This window comes from Schistocerca piceifrons, chromosome 10, assembly GCF_021461385.2.
Source record: "Schistocerca piceifrons isolate TAMUIC-IGC-003096 chromosome 10, iqSchPice1.1, whole genome shotgun sequence".
Taxonomy (NCBI): Eukaryota; Metazoa; Arthropoda; class Insecta; order Orthoptera; family Acrididae; genus Schistocerca; species Schistocerca piceifrons.
The window spans coordinates 100,205,852-100,229,367 of record NC_060147.1 but is presented as its reverse complement, the minus strand read 5'-3'; the positions used below and the strand labels follow the sequence as shown (position 1 = coordinate 100,229,367).

Genomic DNA, 23,516 nt, shown 5'->3' with positions numbered 1-23,516 from the left:
CTACTACCTAGCAACTGGATTATTATTATTATTCTTTCCTTTCTCAGACATTATGTCTGGTTAAAAATGGAAAGTGACACGGAGCTTGATCAAGCGTGACTTCCTTTTAACTGCATGGTATATGTTACATTGCTTTTAGGAACTTTCGGGTAATTGAACATGTATCAATAATTACAGATTTCTGTAGTTGTATATATAAGTTTGGATGTAGCTGTATTGCGCTGATGTACTAGTGGATATTGTGTGGTATGACTCCTGTAGTCGATAGTGTGATTGGTATAATGTCAACTTTATCCTGATGTCACATGTCCTTGACTTCCTCAGCCAGTTGGATGTATTTTTCAATTTTTTCTCCTGTTTTCTTCTGTATATTTGTTGTATTGGGTATGGATATTTCGATTAGTTGTGTTAATTTCTTCTTTTTATTGGTGAGTATGATATCAGGTTTGTTATGTGGTGTTGTTTTATCTGTTATAATGGTTCTGTTCCAATATAATTTGTATTCATCATTCTCCATTACATTTTGTGGTGCACGCTTGTATGTGGGAATGTGTTGTTTTATTAGTTTATGTTGTATGGCAAGTTGTTGATGTATTATTTTTGCTACATTGTCATGTCTTCTGGTGTATTCTGTATTTGCAAGTATTGTACATTCGTTTGTGATGTGATCTACTGTTTCTGTTTGTTGTTTGCAAAGTCTGCATTTATCTGTTGTGGTATTGGGATCTTTAATAATATGCTTGCTGTAATATGTGGTGTTTATTGTTTGATCCTGTATTGCAATCGTGAATCCTTACGTCTCACTGTATACATTGCCTTTTCTTAGCCATGTGATGGATGCATCTTGATCGATGTGTGGCTGTGTTAGATGATACGGGTGCTTGCCATGTAGTGTTTTCTTTTTCCAATTTACTTTCTTCGTATCTGTTGATGTTATGTGATCTAAAGGGTTGTAGAAGTGGTTATGAAATTGCACTGGTGTAGTCGATGTATTTATATGAGTGATTGCTTTGTGTATTTTGCTAGTTTCTGCTTGTTCTGTAAAGAATTTCCTTAAATTGTCTACCTGTCCATAATGTAGGTTTTTTATGTCGATAAATCCCCTTCCTCCTTCCTTTCTGCTTAATGTGAATCTTTCTGTTGCTGAATGTATGTGATGTATTCTATATTTGTGGCATTGTGACGTGTAAGTGTATTGAGTGCTTCTAGGTCTGTGTTACTCCATTTCACTACTTCAAATGAGTAGGTCAATATTGGTATAGCATAACTATTTATAGCTTTTGTCTTGTTTCTTGCTGTCAATTGTTTTTCAGTATTTTTGTTAGTCTTTGTCTATATTTTTCTTTTAGTTCTTCTTTAATATTTGTATTATCTACTCCTATTTTTTGTCCATATCCTAGATATTTATAGGCGTCTGTTTTTCCATCACTTCTATGCAGTTGCTGTGGTTATCTAACATGTAATCTTGTTGTTTAGTGTGTTTTCCCTTGACCATGCTATTTTTCTTACATTTGTCTGTTCCAAAAGCCATATTTATATCATTGCTGAATAATTCTGTTATCCTTAGTAATTGGTTAAGTTGTTGATTTGTTGCTGCCAGTAGTTTTAGATCATCTATGTATAGCAAATGTGTGATTTTGTGTTGGTATGTTCCAGTAATATTGTATCCATTATTGTATTATTTAGCATGTTGGATAGTGGGTTCAGAACAAGGCAGAACCAGAAAGGACTTAATTCATTCTCCTTGGTATATTCCACACTTAATCTGTATTGGCTGTGATGTGATATTATTTGAATTTGTTTGGATATTAAGTGTGGTTTTCCAATTTTTCATTACGATGTTTAGGAACTGTATCAATTTAGGATCTACTTTGTATATTTCCAATATTTGTAGTAACCATGAGTGGGGTACACTATCAAAAGCTTTTTGGTAATCAATGTATGCGTAGGGTAGCGACCTTTGTTTAGTTTTAGCTTGATATGTCACCTCTGCATCTACTATCAATTGCTCTTTACATCCTCATGCTCCTTTGCAACAGCCTTTTTGTTCTTCATTTATAATTTTGTTCTGTGTTGTATGTGTCATTAATTTCTGTGTAATGACTGAAGTTAATATTTTGTATATTGTTGGTAGGCATGTTATGGGGCAATATTTAGCTGGGTTTGCTGTGTCTGCTTGATATTTAAGTTTCAGGTAAGTTATTCCATGTGTAAGTGTATCAGGGAATGTGTATGGGTCTGCAATGTAACTGTTAAATAATTTATATTTAAAAACAAAGATGATGTGACTTACCATACGAAAGCACTGGCAGGTCGATAGAAACACAAACAGACACATACATACACACAAAATTCAAGCTTTCGCAACAAACTGTTGCCTCATCAGGAAAGACAGAAGGAGAGGGAAAGACGAAAGGAAGTGGGTTTTAAGGGAGAGGGTAAGGAGTCATTCCAATCCCGGGAGCAGAAAGACTTACCTTAGGGGGAAAAAAGGACGGGTATACACTCGCACACACACACATATCCATCCACACATATACAGACACAAGCAGACATATTTAAAGTCTTTACACTTCTCTCATGTAATGTATCAAAACAACAAGAACAAAATTTAATTTTAAATGCAGCAAGGTGGAATACTTTCAGTTGCAATAATACCACTCCTAATATAAATACAATTATTATTTTTTATTTCCTGGTGTCTTTTTTTACATATAATACGTATACTGTGTGTGTACATGAAATCTCCAAATTCTTTTCCCAGCTGTGTTTTTGTGAACACTATTATTCTATACACAATTTTCATATTGCTACAAATATCAGTATAAGTAGTTTGTGCAGAACCAGTTTATGTAATTAAATATTCAAAATGTACAACTCATTTAAAACAATAGATAGGTAAAAAATCTACTCACCAAACAGTGCAAACCTCACAAGCTTTAGGAGCCAGTGGGTCCTTCTTCAAGCTGATGGTAAGTTTCCCAAAATCTACCTATTTTCCTAGACCTCCTTTTGTTCCTTCCCCTTCAATCCTTCTGAAGATGGAGCCACTGGCTCCAAAAGCTTGCCAAACACAACAGTCTTTTATGTGTGTGTTCTGCTGCTGCTTGGTGAGTACATTATCTATCCAATTACATAATTTTATCAATAATTGATTTTTCTCATTTAAACAATGAGCACTTTAAAATTGGACTCCACTAATACTTATTTGTTTTATGATTAACGTATTTTATATAAAAACTCATGCTCTCTTCTTTCTGATTAACATCTTATCTTTTCTGAAAATTGTGTTTCATATGTTATACTTAACCAAAATTGTTATTTTCAGATTGTTTGAATAGCTCTACTTTTTCTGTTTCTGAAAATTTTTACTTTTGCCAGAATAACATGTTGGTTAAGTAAATATTTAAATTCAAAAATCTACTTTTCTATAAAAATATTGGTAGGCTTTGTGAAATATCTGGAACAAAAGTGCACACGCAAGCTGCAGCTCTAAGGAATAGAATCTATCTTTATGCCACTTGCAGATTATACATCTCACAGTACAATAAAGTATCTCTGACCCATTCTAAAGATAACAGACAACTTAATAAAAACAATATCCAGTAGACATGACTAAAAGCAGTGATTACATCTCACAGTCCTTGCCTAGCAGTAGAGCAAACCAGCAGCTGATATGTGGATGGCTCTGCTCCCTATCCCTGTCCCTATTCTCTCTCTCTCTCTCTCTCTCTCTCTCTCTCTCTCTCTCTCTCTCTCTCTGGCCAATAATTCGTCTTTTTTTGTAATGAATAAACCTCTGTATTTCATCGTATTGAAGAGACCAATTTTGCTCATCAGTACCCCTTCTCATTTCTCCATTAGGAACAAATTAATAAGTGAAATCTACCTTTGACATCTGTTAATCCACAAGTACCCTTTCTGGATCAAATTTCCTGTGAAATAATGAAACAGCCATGTTATTTTCCATTAAGCCTACTCTACAATGAACTGCAGCTTTACTATACTGTAATTGGAAAAACCATTCAGTTGTTTTGAGGAAATTTAAACACGTAACTGATCTTGAAATTATGCAGTTTCGTTTTCATGTGCTTGTGACAGTTCAACTCAAGTGGAACACTGATGTACATAGAGTGATCCCAAAGGTAACACTGTTTTCCTATGTCAAACAGTCTTCCCACAAACATGCACATAATTCACCATCTGATATTTTCCGCACAGTTATAATTGCACTACTAAGCAGTGTCAGTATGGGATAACTGTTTTATGTTCCTGCACTCACACTCAACATCTGCCCTGCTGTCCAGTGGAACAAAACAAGCACTAATGGTTTGCTCTTGCCACATGTACTCGGAGGTACTAACCAACCTAAAAACACACTACTTTCTAATCTGCAAATGAAGGAAATACTGATGTATGTTGTCCAGAACATTGTTATTAATTGGCAATAAAAATATCTGCACTTATCTACACTACACCCTGTGGAACTGCTGCCTATCTACTATTGATAGCTTAATACCTATGTGGTTACAGTGGTGTTTTCAAAATACTTGCTTGCATCTATAAATATTGTGTCTTATTTATAAAAATAAGGCTGGAGGCAAGGGGAAACTACAGCCATAATTTTTTCTGAGGGCATGCAGCTTTACTGTATGGTTAAATGATGATGGCGTCCTCTTGGGTAAAATATTCTGGAGGTAAAATAGTCCCCCATTCGAATCTCCGGGCGGGGACTACTCCAGAGGTCATCATTATCAAGAGATAGAAAACTGGCGTTCTACGGATCGGAGCGTGGAATGTCACATCCCTTAATCGGGCAGGTAGGTTAGAAAATTTAAAAAGGGAAATGGATAATTTAAAGTTAGGTAAAGTGGGAATTAGTGAAGTTCGGTGGCAGGAGGAACAAGACTTTTGGTCAAGTGAATACAGGGTTATGAATACAAAATCAAATAGGGGTAATGCAGGAGTAGGTTTAATAATGAACAAAAAAATAGGAATGTGGGTAAGCTACTACAAACAGCATAGTGAATGCATTATTGTAGCCAAGATAGACACAAAGCCCATGCCTATTACAGTAGTACAAGTTTATATGCCAATTAGCTCTGCAGATGACAAAGAAATTGATGAAATGTATGATGAGATAAAAGAAATTATTCAGATAGTGAAGGGAGATGAAAATTTAATAGTCATGGGTGACTGGAAATCGATAGCAGGAAAAGGAAGAGAAGGAAGGTAGTAGGTGAATATGGATTGGGGTTAAGAAATGAAAGAGAAAGCCGCCTGGTGGAATTTTGCACAGAGCATAACTTAATCATAGCTAACACCTGGTTCAAGAATCATGAAAGAAGGTTGTATACATGGAAGAAGCCTGGAAATACTGACATGTTTCACATAGATTATATAATGGTAAGACAGAGATTTAGGAACCAGGTTTTAAATTTTAAGACATTTCCAGGGGCAGATGTGGACTCTGACCACAATATATTGGTTATAAACTGTAGATTAAAACTGAAGAAACTGCAAAAAGGTGAGAATTTAAGGAGATGGGACTTGGATAAACTGACTAAACCAGAGGTTGTACAGAGTTTCAGGGAGAGCATAAGGGAACAATTGGCAGTAATGGGGGAAAGAAATACAGTAGAAGAAGAATGCGTAGCTTTGAGGGATGAAGTAGTGAAGGCAGCAGAGGATCAAGTAGGTAAAAAGACGAGGGCTAGTAGAGATCCTTCGGTAACAGAAGAAATATTGAATTTAATTGATGAAAGCAGGCAAAAAGAAACACAAACGTCTCAAAAATGAGATTGACAGGAAGTGCAAAATGGCTAAACAGGGATGGCTAGAGGACAAATGTAAGGATACAGAAGCTTATTTCACTAGGGGTAAGACACATACTGCCTACAGGAAAATTAAAGTGGCCTTTGGAGAAAAGAGAACCACTTGTATGAATATCAAGAGCTCAGATCTAAACCCAGTTCTAAGCAAAGAAGGGAAAGCAGAAAAGTGGAAAGAGTATATAGAGGGTCTATACAAGGGCGATGTACTTGAGGACAATATTGTGGAAATGGAAGAGGATGTAGATAAAGATGAAATGGGAGATGTGATACTGCGTGAAGAGTTTGACAGAGCACTGAAAGACCTGAGTCAAAACAAGGCCCCGGGAGTAGACAACATTCCATTAGAACTACTGACAGCATTGGGAGAGCCAGTCCTGAGAAAACTCTACCATCTGGTGAGCAAGATGTATGAGACAGGCGAAATTCCCTCAGACTTCAAGAAGAATATAATAATTCCAATCCCAAAGAAAGCAGGTGTTGACAGATGTGAAAATTACCGAACTATCAGGTTAATAAGTCACGGCTGCAAAATACTAACACAAATTCTTTACAGACGAATGGAAAAACTGGTAGAAGCCGACCTCGGGGAAGATCAGTTTGGATTATGTAGAAATATTGGAACACGTGAGGCAATACTAACCCTACGACTTATCTTAGAAAATAGATTAAGGAAAGGCAGACCTAAATTTCTAGCATTTGTAGACTTAGAGAAAGCTTTTGACAATGTTGACTGGAATACTCTCTTTCAAATTCTGAAGGTGGCAGGGGTAAAATACAGGGAGCGAAAGGCTATTTACAATTTGTACAGAAACCAGATGGAAGTTATAAGAGTCGAAGGACATGAAAGGGAAGCAGTGGTTGGGAAGGGAGTGAGACAGGGTTGTAGCCTCTCCCTTATGTTATTCAATCTGCATATTGAGCAAGCAGTAAAGGAAACAAAAGAAAAATTCGGAGTAGGTATTAAAATCCATGGAGAAGAAATAAAAACTTTGAGGTTCACCAGTGACATTGTAGTTCTGTCAGAGACAGCAAAGGACTTGGGAGAGCAGTTGAATGGACTGGACAGTGTCTTGAAACGAGGATATAAGATGAACATCAACAGAAGCAAAACAAGGATAATGGAATGTAGTCGAATTAAATCGGGTGATGGTGAGGGAATTAGATTAGGAAATGAGACACTTAAAGTAGTAAAGGAGTTTTGCTATTTCGGGAGCAAAATAACTGATGGTGGTCAAAGTAGAGAGGATATAAAATGTAGACTGGCAATGGCAAGGAAGGCGTTTCTGAAGAATAGAAAATTGTTAACATCGAATATAGATTTAAGTGTCAGGAAGTCGTTTCTGAAAGTATTTGTATGGAGTGTAGCCACGTATGGAAGTGAAACGTGGATGATAAATAGTTTGGACAAGAAGAGAATAGAAGCTTTCGAAATGTGGTGTTACAGAAGAATGCTGAAGAGTAGATGGGTAGATCACAAAACTAATGAGGAGGTATTGAATAGAATTGGGGAGAAGAGGAGTTTGTGGCACAACTTGACTAGAAGAAGGGATCGGTTGGTAGGAAATGTTCTGAGGCATCAAGGGATCACCAATTTAGTATTGGCGGGCAGCATGGAGGGTAAAAGCCATAGAGGAAGCAATTTAGTATTGGCGGGCAGCATGGAGGGTAAAAGCCATAGAGGAAGACCAAGAGATGAATACAGTAAGCAGGTTCAGAAGGATGTATGTTGCAGTGGGTACTGGGAGATGAAGAAGCTGGCACAGGATAGACTAGCACGGAGAGCTGCATCAAACCAGTCTCTGGACTGAAGACCACAACAACAACACATTTATAAAAATAATAGACAAAAATAGTATCCAGGCTCATTCTAAAGAACCGTTCAAAACACTGGTGGATTTTAATTACATTGTGTGAGTAGATTTATCAAGCAGCTGTACAAATTAAAAATAATCTTGATAATTACTGCACAAATATCTCTACCCATGACAATGAAATGAGATCTAGACTGAAACTACGGTAATCAGGAAAGAATAAACATAAAACTCAAAACGCATTTTATGTAAAAGACTAAAATTGTGCAACAAATAGCCCTAGGAGATTAAAAACATTACAAAAACAAACTTATTTAAAAGAGAAGTTAAAAATTTCTTGACTAGCAGTACATCCTGTACAGTGAAAGTTTGTTTGTATAAAACAGCATAAGGGTCTGGAAAAAAAGTAACACAAGTAAATAATAACAATAATAATAATAAAAATCATCTATCATTTCATACATTTTCTTTGCAGTGTGTCATCTTCCCCTCCCAACAAATCCTGGAGAGCAATACTCCAAAATTCTCATTATCTATCTGGCCTGAACATCTCACTGGTTATGGCAGGATGCCTCACTCAGTTTTTCAGGCAAGCAAGTGGAAAGTTGTGGTACACAAAATTGAAAAGACACATCGTCCCAATGATTCTGAAGTCAGCTGATGTGATCAGTTTTCGTCCAAAGAGCTGGGCATGTTCATTTGTTTGTTTGGAAGGGAAGGCCGACAAATGTTTGCCATCTCTCAGCTGGCGGCTGATGCGCAGTGATTAGTTTTCATCCACAGGGCTGGGCACATCCATTCGTTTGTTCCGAAGAGGAGGCCGACAAGTTTTTGCCAACTTTCAGCCAGTCAGAAATGACAGAATTAAGGTGTATTACCTGCAATCTTCCTCAAATAATTTTACAGAAACTATCCAGTAAAAAAAAAGTCATTTTTGCTTTACTTATAAGCTTTGTGTGTCAGGTTCATGATGCTGTGCCCATCATTTTGTTAATGGCCATAGTTATTGTGATATTTATGTGGAAGTAAGATACTGCATGAAATTTGGAAAAGTTTGCGATGGAAAATAGAAGTCGCTATGATTTTGCGTTTGGTGCATATTATATAATATGTAGCTGCATATGAAATTTAGCTCACATATTGACTTTTTAGCTAACATATTGTCACCAATCTTGAGAAAACTGATCTGACATAGGACGCCAATTTGTGTTCGCGCTTTGACAGTGATAAAGCCAGAGTGAAATATCCACAGCATGTCTCGTATTTCATAAACGGTTTCAGACACCGAAATGAGATTTTGGCGAATGATAGCACTTAAAGAGGAGAATATTTTACCACATTGTTATCATGCAAAACTTCATTATCTATCATTTTATTCCAACTACAGACTTTTTCAATGAAAGAATGTAGTTTTTAAGGTCCATCAAAAACTGCTGGAATGAGAAGTACTGTGGGTTTGGGAATAACATAAGTGAAGACATTACACATTTTTTTGTACCAAGGATTGCGTTTTCATAAGCTGCTAACCTTCCTTTCCCTCACTTAATAAACTCAATAAACCACTGTTTCAGAATCCTCTCGCAATTGTCTGCACAACATGCTACTGAGGTGAGACTGTGTAAACTCCATCGTGCATTGTAACATGGCAACCAGAGAAATGTGTAGGTTTCACTCAAAATTCTCAATTCATGACATTTCTCTGAAAGCTACAAATTGTTAACATGCCAGGCAAAAGTAAGTTGCTGGATTTTCAGTGAAATTCTTTTTAGATACTAACCAAAGCAGAGGTGACAGATCTTTTCAAGTGGTCACAATGCAAGTGTGGTTGTGGAGGGTCTCTACTTAATATTTACAAAAAATATGAGCTTTGGCTTCAGTTTAGAATAGCACTTCCCCTCCAGCATTCCGCATTTCCTCTACAATGCCTGCCCATAGCTCCCACCACTACCACTCTTCCCATGTGTGCCCCGCCGTCTGTGCGGACTCTAGCACTAGTATCTTACATTATTCAATAGCTTATCTGTGAAACAGTTTTTGTACAAATAGGGATAATCAAAATGGGGTTGCACCATTTTAAACAGACTAAACTTGTATGTGGGAGGAAGGAGGGTCTAATCTCCACTCAGCCATCTTGTTTTATGTTTTCTGTGGTTTACCTAAATTATAATGCCTGATGAAAAAAGTGAAGCACCCAGAAGGGGAGGAGGAAATAAAAATGAAACTTCATATATTTAGAGAGTATGTGATATTGTTGTACATATTAAAGACATCTACTCTGGTGTACAAAGAACTTGGCAGTATGACATTGTACTACCTGTGGCCTGATTGCTTGTACTGATTCCATTAGGAGCCATGTTATAAGGCCTTTGTATCCTCTGTCAAGGCAGTCTGGCCTACAACTGTTCTACTGGCAATGGGATGGAGCTGATGATTCTGCTAGTGTCAGACATGTAATAAAATGGAACACCTGCAGCCATCCTTCCAATGCTATTTACACTACTGGCCATTAAAATTGCTACACCAGGAAGAAATGCAGATGATAAATGGGTATTCATTGGACAAATAAATTATACTAGAAATGACATGTGATTACATTTTCATGCAATTTGGGTGCATAGATTCTGAGAAATCAGTACCCAAAACAACCACATCTGGCCGTAATAACGGCCTTGATATGTCTGGGCATTGAGTGAAACAGAGCTAGGATGGAGTGTACAGGTACAGATGCCCATGCAGCTTCAACACGATGCCACAGTTCAGCAGGAGTAGTGACTGGCATATTGTGACAAGCCAGTTGCTCGGCCACCATTGAGCAGACATTTTCAGTTAGTTAGAGATCTGGAGAATGTGCTGGCCAGGGCAGCAATCGAACATTTTCTGTATCCAGAAAGGCCCGTACAGGACCTGCAACATGTGGTCGTGCATTATCCTACTGAAATGTAGGGTTTCACAGGGATCGAATGAAGGGTAGAGCCACGGGTCGTAACACATCTTAAATGTAACGTCCACTGTTCAAAGTGCCGTCAATGCAAACAAGAGGTGACCGAGACGTGTAACCAATGGCACCCCATACCATCACACTGGGTGATATGCCAGTATGGAGATGATGAACACACGCTTCCAATGTGCGTTCACTGCAATGTCGCCAAACACAGATGCGACCATCATGATGCTGTAAACAGAACCCGGATTTATCCGAAAAAATGACGTTTTGCCATTCGTGCACCCAGGTTTGTCATTGACTACACCATCGCAGGTGCTCCTGTCTGTGATGTAGCGTCAAGGGAGCTGATAGTCCATGCTGCTGCAAACGTCATCGAACTGTTCGTGCAGATGGTTGTTGTCTTGCAAACGTCCCCATCTGTTGACTCAGGGATCGAGACGTGGCCGCACGATCCTTTACAGCCATGTGGAAAAGATGCCAGTCATCTCAACTGCTAGTTATACAAGGCTGTTGGGATCCAGCACAGCATTCCATATTATCCTCCTGAACCAACCGATTTCGTATTCTGCTAACAGTCATTGGATCTCGACCAATGCGAGCAGCAATGTTGTGATACTATAAACCACAATGGCGGTAGGCTACAATCCAACCTTTATCCAAGTCAGAAATGTGATGGTACGCATTTCTCCTCCTTACACGAGGCATCACAACAATGTTTCACCAGGCAACGCCGGTCAACTGCTGTTTGCGTATGAGAAATCGGTTGGAAACTTTCTTCATGTCAGCACGTTGTAGGTGTCACCACCAGTGCCAGCCTTGTGTGAATGCTCTGAAAAGCTAATCATTTGCATATCACAGCATCTTCTTCCTGTTGGTCAAATTTCGCGTCTGTAGCAAGTCATCTTCATGGTGTAGCTATTTTAATGGCCAGTAGTGTATCATATAGCTACCAGTTTCAGTGATTTGATAGACCTCAGATAAGTTCTATCAGGGAACGATCTGAGACTCTTACTAGCTGCAGGGTTACCTCAACATCATGTCGATATTTCATAGACAGCAGAGACATGTGCTGCTAAACACCAGCTATACACTGACTACACCATGCTCCCAGCACAACATCTCTGACCACAGGTTTGCCTAGCCTTGGTCCGCAGGTGTTCCTCTTCCAAGACTATTTGCAAATATTACTAGGGCATCACGTGTTGTACACACAATAACATTTATAAATAATCTGTCGACACATTGACTGTTAGAGGCACCACCAGTGACATCGGCCATGCACCTGAGCAGTGCACCCGTCAGCAAAATGGCAACACTGCCATCGAGGAACCGATTCCCGTGAAACTCCTGTGAACATCCTCGTGCCAACTGGATACATAAGGAGGAGCACAATATTGAGTAGGCAGCATTCCATCGCTCACTCAGTTCTGGGCCAAGAGATGGCTGAAGCTTGCAGCCCGTCAGTCAGAACTAGACCAGCACAGATACTTGCAACTACAGCACTGCACCACAGCTTGCTGCACTCATCTCAGCACTGTCTACGTGCCACATGATCCATGTGCAGCAACGTCACACCGTACCTACTGTACTGCCAGCCCAATGAGACTCACTGTGCAGCACTACGGACGTTGCTCCGAGAGTCTTCCAGAAGGAGACTCCGTAGCAGGATTTGTATTACAGTGACAGATCCTATTTCTATCACTCTTATGTGATCACATATGACCTTCCACTTGTTAGCCTGCACCAAACTTTATTGTGAAGTTACGATGTGAATAAAAGTGTCCTTAATTGCAGCCTGGGAAATGTCATTCACTGTTGTGAGAATCATTCACAATGGGTTTCAACAGTGGCGAAAAGGTAAAAAAAAAAATGTTTCCTGCTATGCTTCCTTATCCAAACAGTGGAGATGAGGGTCGACTTCTTCAGCACCAACTGTTTCGGTTGTGGAACTCCATTTCGTGTATCTTTATGCTCAACTGGATAGCCTTCCCCTTTGCATTGTGTACGACCAATTTCTGCCCCATCACTTTCTTCGTTATATGTTATATTATTATTTATTTTGCCTCGTTTACATCTACTGATAGGCCCCTTCTTTCATTTGTTAGAGTAGATGCTTGCACGGTTAAATGTGTCTGTTCCATTTCTACGGTTTTCCTATACAGATTGGGTACGTCAATGATGTGTGTACAATTTTTTGCACTTCTGTGGATTGTTTGGACTTGGATTACCGTGTCTTTATGTTCACTTTTCCCTTTTTGCTCTTGGAAGTACCTGCCTGTGGCGAAAAAATATCAAGAGAGATGATTCATTACTGGTAGCTGGTATTACTGCTCATTTGTCATCACTGATTCAGCATCAAACTTGGCTGCAGTGCCAGTGCCTCTGCTGGCTGCAGAGCCAACTCCTGGTCACGTTTGTCACACAGTCTCCAGCCTCCTCTAGCTGTGACTGCTGCTCTTGCAGCCATTGCTGACCCTCCTCTCAATGGTGGCCCTGACCAGTTCCAAATTGGCAACCAGGCTGTTCTCTGTCCACAGACTGTAGTGACAGTTGGCTCTTCTCCTGAGGTTGGTACCACCAGGACATCCACTTGTGATGAGGTACGAGTCCACACACTGCATCTCATATACTGCATCAATCATATACAACCACTCGCTCACCGATAGATCTGTACCTACAGATTGGAAAATTGCGCAGGTCGCACCAGTGTTTAAGAAGGGTAGTAGGAGTAATCCATCAAACTACAGACCTATATCATTGACGTCGGTTTGCAGTAGGGTTTTGGAGCATATACTGTATTCAAACATTATGAATCACCTCGAAGGGAACGATCTATTGATACGTAATCTGCACGGTTTCAGAAAACATCGTTCTTGTGCAACGCAGCTAGCTCTTTATTCGCACGAAGTAATGGCCGCTGTCGACAGGGGATCTCGAGTTGATTCCGTATTTCTAGATTTCCGGAAAGCTTTTGACACCGTTCCTCACAAGCAACTTCTAATCAATCTGCGGGCCTATGGGGTATCGTCTCAGTTGTACGAATGGATTCGTGATTTCCTGTCTGGAAGGTTGCAGTTCATAGTGATAGACTGCAAATCATCAAATAAAACTGAAGTTATATCAGGTATTCCCCAGGGAAGTGTCCTGGGACCTCTGCTGTTCCTGATCTATATAAATGACCTGGGTGACAATCTGAGCAGTTCTCTTAGGTTGTTCACAGATGATGCTGTAATTTACTGCCTAGTAAGGTCATCCGAAGACCAGTATCAGTTGCAAAGCGATTTAGAAAAGATTGCTGTATGGTGTGGCAGGTGGCAGTTGATGCTAAATAACGAAAAGCGTGAGGTGATCCACATGAGTTCCAAAAGAAATCCATTCGATTACTCGATAAATAGTACAATTCTCAAGGCTGTCAATTCAACTAAATACCTGGATGTTAAAATTATGAACAACTTCAGTTGGAAAGACCACATAGATAATATTGTGGGGAAGGTAAGCCAAAGGTTGCAAATTTCTCGACCTCCGCTGTCGGGTGGAAAAATGTAGGGTCCCCCTGAATAGGTCAGGTGTGCACTACACACTAGAAGCGGCTACAAGGGTAGCGGAGTATGCGTGGAGTGCACATGGGGGTTTTTTAGGTTAGAGAATTCCCTCCCTAGGCCCACCAAGACGCCTCCTGAGACGCAGCAAGGTAGGAGTAGGCAAAATGCAACAGGGAATAACAATATTAATGTGCTAATAGTAAACTGCAGGAGCGCCTATAGAAATGTCCCAGAACTGCTCTCATTAATAAACGGTCACAACGCCCATATAGTACTAGGGACAGAAAGTTGTCTGAAACCAGGCGTAAACAGTAATGAAATCCTAAACTCAGATTGGAATGTATACCGCAGAGACAGGCTGGACAGTTAAAGGGGGGGGGGGGGGGGGGGGGGCATGTTTATAGCGACAAGAAGTGCAATAGTATCGAAGGAAATTGACGGAGATCCGAAATGTGAAATAATTTGGGTGAAGGTCACGGTTAAAGCAGGCTCAGACATGGTAATTGGATGTCTCTATAGGCCCCCTGGCTCAGCAGCTGTTGTGGCTGAGCACCTGTAGGATAATTTGGGAAATATTTCGAGTAGATTTCCCCACCATGTTATAGTTCTGGGTGGAGATTTTAATTTGCCGGATATAGACTGGGAGACTCAAATGTTCATAACGAGTGGCAGGGACAAATAATCCAGTGAAATTTTTTTAAGTGCATTGTCTGAAAACTACCTTGAGCAGTTAAACAGAGAACCGACTCGTGGCAATAACATATTAGACCTTCTGGTGAGAAACAGACCCAAACTATTTGAAACAGTTAATGCAGAACAGGGAATCAGCGATCATAAAGCGGCTACTGCATTGATGATTTCAGGCATAAATAGAAATATTAAAAAAGGTAGGAAGATTTTTCTGTTTAGCAAAAGTGACAAAACGCAGATTACAGAGAACCTGACAGCTCAACACAAAAGTTTTGTCTCAAGTACAGATAGTGTTGAGGATCAGTGGACAAAGTTCAAACCATCGTACAATATGCGTTAGATGAGTATGTGCCAAGCAAGATTGTAAGAGATGGAAAAGAGCCACCGTGGTACAACAACCAAGTTAGAAAACTGCTGCGGAAGCAAAGGGAACTTCACAGCAAACATAAACATAGCCAAAGCCTAGCAGACAAACAAAAATTACGTGAAGCGAAATGTAGTGTGAGGAGGGCTATGTGAGAGGCGTTCAATGAATTCGAAAGGAAAGTTCTATGTACTGACTTGGCAGAAAATCCTAAGAAATTTTGGTCTTATGTCATAGCGGTAGGTGGATCAAAACAAAATGTCCAGACACTCTGTGACCAAAATGGTACTGAAACAGAGGATGACAGACTAAAGGCCGAAATACTAAATGTCTTTTTCCAAAGCTGTTTCACAGAGGAAGACTGCACTGTAGTTCCTTCTCTAGATTGTCACACAGATGAAAAAATGGTAGATATCGAAATAGACGACAGAGGGGTAGAGAAACAATTAAAATCACTCCAAAGAGGAAAGGCCGCTGGACCTGATGGGATATCAGTTTGATTTTACACAGAGTACGCGAAGAAACTTGCCCCCCTTCTTGCAGCGGTGTACCGTAGGTCTGTAGAAGAGCGTAGCATTCCAAAGGATTGGAAAAGGGCACAGGTCATCCCCGTTTTCAAGAAGGGACGTAGAACAGATGTGCAGAACTATAGACCTATATCTCTAACGTCGATCAGTTGTAGAATTTTGGAACACGTATTATGTTTGAGTATAATGACTTTTCTGGAGACTAGAAATCTACTCTGTAGGAATCAGCATGGGTTTCGAAAAAGATGGTCATGTGAAACCCAGCTCGCGCTATTCATCCACGAAACTCAGAGGGCCATAGACACGGGTTCACAGGTAGATGCCGTGTTTCTTGACTTCCGCAAGCCGTTCGATACAGTTCCCCACAGTCATTTAATGAACAAAGTAAGGGCATATGGACTATCAGACCAATTGTGTGATTGGATTGAAGAGTTCCTAGATAACAGAACACAGCATGTCATTCTCAATGGAGAGAAGTCTTCTGAAGTAAGAGTGATTTCAGGTGTGCCGCAGGGGAGTGTCATAGGACCGTTGCTATTCACAATATACATAATTGACCTTGTGGATGACATCAGAAGTTCACTGAGGCTTTTTGCAGATGATGCTGTGGTGTATCGAGAGGTTGTAACAATGGAAAATTGTACTGAAATGCAGGAGGATCTGCATCGAATTGATGCATGGTGCAGGGAACAGCAATTCAATCTCAATGTAGACAAGTGTAAAGTGCTGTGAATACATAGAAAGATAGATCCCTTATCATTTAGCTACAAAATAGCAGGTCAGCAACTGGAAGCAGTTAATTCCATAAATTATCCGGGAGTACGCATTAGGAGTGATTTAAAATGGAATGATCATATAAAGTTGATCGTCGGTAAAGCAGATGCCAGACTGAGATTCATTGGAAGAATCCTAAGGAAATGCAATCCAAAAACAAAGGAAGTAGGTTACTGTATGCTTGTTCGCCCACTGCTTGAATACTGCTCAGCAGTGTGGGATCCGTACCAGATAGGGTTGATAGAGGAGATAGAGTAGATCCAACGGAGAGCAGCGCACTTCGTTACAGGATCATTTAGTAATCGCGAAAGCATTATGGAGATTATAGATAAACTCCAGTGGAAGACTCTGCAGGAGAGACGATCAGTAGCTCGGTACGGGCTTTTGTTGAAGTTTCGAGAACATACCTTCACCGAAGAGTCAAGCAGTATATTGCTCCCTCCTACGTATATCTCGCAAAGAGACCATGACAATATAATCAGAGAGATTAGAGCCCACGCAGAAGCATACCGACAATCCTTCTTTCCACGAACTATATGAGACTGGAATAGAAGGGAGAACCGATAGAGGTACTCAGGATACCCTCCGCCACACACCGTCAGGTGGCTTGCGGAGTATGGATGTAGATGTAGATGTAGATGTCATTGGCAGGACACCTAGAAGATGCAACAAGTCCACTAAAGAGACAGCTTACGCTACACTCGTTCGTCCTCCGTTAGACTATTGCTGCGCGGTGTGGGATCCTTACCAGGTGGGATTGACAGAGAACATCGAAAGGGTGCAAAAAAGGGCAGCTCATTTTGTATTATCACGTAATAGGGGAGAGTGTGGCAGATATGATATGCGAGTTGGGATGGAAGGCATTAAAGCAAAGACGTTTTTCGTCGCAGCGAGATCTATTTACGAAATTTCAGTCACCAACTTTCTCTTCGGAATGCGAAAATATTTTGTTGAGCCCAAACTACATAGGTAGGAATGATCGTCAAGATAAAATAAGAGAAATCAGAGCTCAAACAGAAAGGTTTAGGTGTTCGTTTTTCCTGCACGCTGTTCGGGAGTGGAATGGTAGAGAGAGAGTATGATTGTGGTTCGATGAACCCTCTGCCAAGCACTTAAATGTGAATTGCAGAGTAATCATGCAGATGTAGATTTAGATGTAGATCTCCTAGGATCACCAGCCATTTTTCTCCTACATGGTCACCAAGCCCCTCCCTTCAGCCATGCCAAATGCTGTCCTGGAACTTCACATCTTCACCACAGAGACATCGACCCATCTACATCTACATATGTACTCTGCTAGCTGCCAAGCGGAGGGCACAATTCGCGCCAAAGTCATACTTCTCCCCCTCCCACTCACAGATCGCGCGAGGGAAAAACGACTGTCTGAATGCCTCAGTACGAGCTCTTATTTCCCTTATCTTTGAATGGTGATCATTACGCAATCTGAAAGTTGCTAGTAATAATATATGCTCTACACCCTCGGTGAAGATTGGATTTTGGAATTTAGAGAGTAGCCCCTTCTGTTTAGCGCATTGTCTATCTGCAAGTGTGTCCCACTTCAAACTTTCTATGAGATTTGTAATGCTCTCGCGATGGCTAAATATACCAGTCACGAATCTTGCCGCTCTTCTTTGGACCTTCTCGATCTCTTGAATCAGACCCAACTGGTAAGGGTCCCATACAGATAAACAATACTCTAAAACTGAACAAACTAACGTATTGTAAGCTATTTCCTTTGCTGAAGGACTGCATCGCTTCAGGATTCTACCAATAAACCGCAATCTAGAGTTCGCCTTACCCGTTACTTGTGTAATCTGATCATTCCATTTGAGATCATTTTGAATAGTCACACCCAGATACTTGACTGATGTTACCACTTCCAAAGACTGGTCATTTATTTTGCACTCATACATTAATGGGGATTTTCACCTTTTTATGTGCAGTAGATTACACTTACTAATATTGAAAGATAACTGCCAGCCATTACACCACATATTTATTTTCTGCATATCCTCATTGATTTGTTCACAACTTTCGTGTGATACTACTTTCCTGCACACTACAGCATCATCGGCAAACAGTCTAAGGCCACTGTTGATACCATCAACCAGACAAGGCTAGCCTCCCTTGTGAGGGTGGCACATTACATCCTCCACATAGAGATACCAGCTTACAGTACCTCCCGCCACACCCAGTGTTGCACCCACATCCGGCTTGGCCGTGATACCATAGCCGTGGACAGCCCTCTTCACACAGCTGCTTGACTCCATTGACTCCCAGCTGCTGCAAATTCCTGGCTGCACTTACCACTGCTTGCCTTTTGCATCTATGCCTTGGTACAGCCATGGCCAGTCTCACATTATGGGGCAGTGCAACCCCTTCACTGATGACAAACATGCAGTGTGCACTCCCAGTGTCATCTTCCAGCTCCACTGCAGACAAATTGTCACTGCTCTCCCACAGGCGAGCCTGATGCTGCCCATAAACATGCTCATCCAATTCAAGCTGACACAGTTATGGCCGACCTCTTTCCACATGCCTTTTCTGCTGGGTTACACACATCCTTCTCTAACCTTTAACCTTTTTGCAATATAGGTCTTTTTGTGATCATATGCATGCTGAAGTGATACACCCCCCCCCCCCCCCCCAACCCCCAACATCCCCGGCCACACACACAAACACACACACACACACACACACACACACACACATACAGAGCAGCGATGATCCTCTTTGCTCTTACAGTCGGCGAGTGCTGCTTGCAGGTTCATCAGCACCCACCGCCACTGCATCTGACTTCTGTCATCTGCATCAGCTGAGCCCAGCCTGCAAGTGCCTCCCAACACCCTGCCATTGACACCTTTCATCATTTTCACACCATGCACAGTGGCACCACTTGGCCATTGGACCTGCTTCCGTGGACCAATGGTTGGCTCACTCCTGTCTGCACTCCCTGGCGTGTGTAAGTTTCCTCCATTTTCACTTCACAGGTCTGCACGCTTTGTCCACACTTGAGGCAGCAACTATTTCACAGGTACAAGGTTCTTGGGCTCGGGTTGAAGCCATCCCGAGTTCCCTGTTCACTCTTAAGCAATCGTATACAATCTTGCAGTTGTTAGCCAAAACCAAACTTTACTGTACACTTGTGCTGTGAATAAAAGTGTTTTCAATTGAAACCTGGGAAACATCATTCACTGTCAAATGCAACACGCACATAATGTTTCAACATGTACCACGGTGGGAACAGCATTAGCTTGTCGAAAAATGGCACCACAATACTGTTACACAAGATGTAACACAATAGGAATCAGGATGTCCGTGACGTACTGTTAGCTCTCATAGTTCCCTCATTAAACTACCAGTCTCCCCATACACTTCGATACTCACCGACTGTGGTCATCCGGAGTAGTGTAGAACCTCGATTGATTGCTGAACACAACACAATATCAATCATCAGCAGTCCACATTTCTCCGTCATTGCGCCACTTTAAATGCAGCTGTTTGTGTTATAGTGTTAAAGACAGCCTACACGTGGGATAGTAGTTCCACAATCCAGCTACTGCTGAGAGTCTTTGACTGAGGATGCAGGATGACACAAATGTTGCAGGGTGTCCATTGCTTGTTCTCAGATGGCAGGTGCAGAGGTGGAAGGATTATTATACGTTTGGTGCACAATACAGCAGTCATCCCTTGTGATATTCAGACCTGGTCAACCATAAACTAGCCTGCCATCAGATTCCCATACAGTCTAACATAGGGGCCACTGCCACAAATCTCGATATTGCACTATTTGGCCACGCGGCCAAATGGAGTCCCATGATGAGGCTCCCGTCAAACACTGTCAGGTGCCGATAACACTGTTTCACACGAGTAGGTGTCACATCTGTGTCCTTCTGAGTGATCACCCAACATATCACGCTGCCAGAGCTGGTAACAACACTGACCTTCAAACTACTAATGCACTCTGGTGGTCATTCTACCTGTCAGAGAGAACTGCAACTCTAATAACTTACATACCAGCCAATGGTGTACATGTGTGAAGTTACATTGACATCTGACCATGTCTCCTGGGTGCTTCACTTCTTTTGTCAGGCAGTGTACTTCAGATAAATGCCAGGACGGTTGCTAGTATAAGGCCACAGCATGTTTCCTGCACCACCCTTATCAAATTAGACGTATAAGTACATAAATCCTTATCTATATGAATAAGTATCCTTTTTTTTCTTAAAATAAAACTAAAACTACTACATCTTTTTTAGCATGAAGCATTTATCTCCACATTCAGGTTAAAATAAACAAGAAACTGTATGCTTGATAACCTAAGGAACAGTTACTGAATGGTCAGTATTATCACAGATGCTGGCTATATAGCTGTCTCTGTATGCCTCTGTAGCTACCAAACTGTGCGGTAGTTATTTCTATGGTGAATCACTAAACATCTAGTTTCCTTCATGTCACTGTGTACAGATACAACATCTCTTTAAATGTCTGTAATGTCGAAGCTTAACAATGCTGTTATCAAATACCTAGTACAGTATCAGTATTTGTCACGCTTACCAGACTCGACTCGTCCGGCGAGGCGAGGCTGAGGAGCAAGACACTGACGTTGACCAGGAGCTTGCCTGAAACAGAATGACAGTTTACTTCAGCAGTGATGCCAATACACTGTGCTGCTTAAATGCACTGAGATAACATTGAGGGCACTAGATTCTTCTGTTCACAACTGCAAATGCTGCTGTCTATGCAAAGAGCTAACTGGTCACTTCTGTAAATGCTGCAGAATGTTAAACATCATTTCTCAGTTTCTGCTTAGCAAGAGAAAGAAAATAAATCAAAAACTCTGTAACAATTATACAAACTACATTAGGCATTGCAATAGTAGTAACTAACAAAAAAACAAAAATATTTTGAGTATTATTTTGTTGCGCGTGTTCACTGGCAACAGCGACCAAACATTTCTGTTACAAACAACAGGTGGGTGCCTCTCGTCATGGCATCTTCCCTTCCTTTTCAACCTTCCCTAATGCAATCCTCTCTCTTTCCTGATGAAGAAACTGTTACTTTCAAACGCTGGGATACTTTATGTACTTTCATCTGCATCTATCAGCACTGCTGAAATTTCACAAACTGAAGCTAAATACTGGCCAACACTTCTGTCTCATAATTTGGGGAGATTAGTGTTAAATGTCCCATTGACAGTGAGGTCATTAGAAATGGAGCACAAGCTCGGAGTAGGGAAGTACGGAGATGGAAATTGGCCGTGGCCTTTCGAAGTAAATATCCCGGAATTTGCCTTAAGCAATTTAGGGAAATCGCAGAAAACCTAAATCACGATGGCCAGAAGTAATAAAATCCATGACTGTTCTACAGATCTAAAGGAAAACATGAATGGAGTAGTTCTTCAAGTAATATTCAAGTGAGAATATTCAACTTTTTTTTCCATCTATGTTTCTGAGATCTGTAATGTTATTACCACTTATAACATTAAAAACATATGAAATGCATACCAACAATAAAATTTGTTGTGGAAGCACTGATGACAGACCCTCTCCAAAAAAGACAATACATCAGTCCACTGTCAATACTGAAATTATGCTTACAGTATGTTGGAAGTCGCTAAGTGCCGTCATTATGATCCACTGGATGAACATTGTCTGGGTAATTTATGCCTCATTTTAAGCAGAAGCTAGTCTTTCAGGTACATGCTATCTGCAATGTGTACTGCGAATAGAGTTGGTAGTAAGGAAGTAATAAATTAAAACATAATGCCTGACTTCATGAACAGGTTAAGTGTAGTAAGCAATAAACTTTTTTTCCTTTGATCATTTTTTTACAGGAGTCAGTGAGAAAAGGCTTAGTAAAGGTTTGAAATCATGTGTAATGTTTGCTGGAAGTCGCTAAATGCTCTTATTCTCAAATACAGGATTAATATAGTTTCAGTATTTGCACATCATCTGCTATGCTGCCTCAAGACAAACACACAGTTTCTAACTGTAACATTTACATTACTGCATTAAACTTATAACATAGGATTATACCTCTTAATGAACAGATTAAGACGGCATTTTAAATTTAGTCAGTAATTACATGAATATCAGAAATAAAATTTCTGTTGCCACTGGTAGCCATTAGACAGAGAACCAGCAACTGATATTGGGTTCTGGCATGGAGATTTTGTAATATATATGTGGTTGTGGTAAAAACTAGAAATTTTACAACTCGTGACTGTAGTTTTACTGACTTGACTATACAACAGAGGATTGCAGGGTCTCCTCTAAAGTTAGAGGGATGCTAACTTTGATGGTAAGATCTAGTTGTGGGCTCTGAATAGTGATATGCATACTGCAAACAAATAAACGTGTTTTAGTTTAGACAGCTGTACAACAGAGAGTTCAGATCAATAGATGCTACAAGTTAGTTTTTAAATTGCTACAACACTCTATACTTTTTTTAACCAAAATGTGCTATAGGTCCCACAAGCAAAACATTGTGCCCAGGGGTTGGAAGATAACATACAGGGTTTGTATAAATTTAATGAGACTGTACTTCACAGCGCGCACTCGCCCAGGGGGGATTGGTGGTGGGCATGTCTGGTTGAAAACGCGTGGTGCACCAGTCGCTTGCAGACTCTTGTCTCGGCAGCATTATGCATTGAATGGACACATTGCAAAGTCACTGGTCATGGCGCGATGTGCAGCAAACGATCGAGCGATGTTATTCCGTCAAGTTTTGTGTGAAACTCGGAAAACTGGGTAAGGAAATGTTGGATACGTGTCGGCAAGCCTATGGCGATGATTGCCTGTCAAAAGCCCAGGTTTTCAGGTGGGTGAAGAGCTTTAAAGAGGGCCAGAACAGTGTTGAGGATGAGGACTGCTCTGGATGCTTGTCAGCCAGCAAAGCTGATGAAAGCATCAACCAGAATGACAGTGCATGACATCATCACCAAAGAATTGTCGATGAGGAAGATCTGCGCCAAGATGGTCCCGAAGATTTTGTCAGATGTTCAAAATCAAGCATGTGTGGACACCTG

At 40.7% G+C, this 23,516-nt stretch overlaps 1 protein-coding gene across 1 annotated transcript in view; it reads right to left on the bottom strand.

Moving 5' to 3' along the window:
* The window catches only part of LOC124718934 (glutamate-gated chloride channel), a 428,257-nt gene that overhangs the window by 152,790 nt on the left and 251,951 nt on the right, over positions 1 to 23,516 (bottom strand). The window contains exon 4 of the mRNA XM_047244597.1: positions 21,044 to 21,108. Coding sequence (XP_047100553.1) covers positions 21,044 to 21,108 — 65 coding nt within the window. The remainder of the gene's footprint in view (positions 1 to 21,043; positions 21,109 to 23,516) is intronic.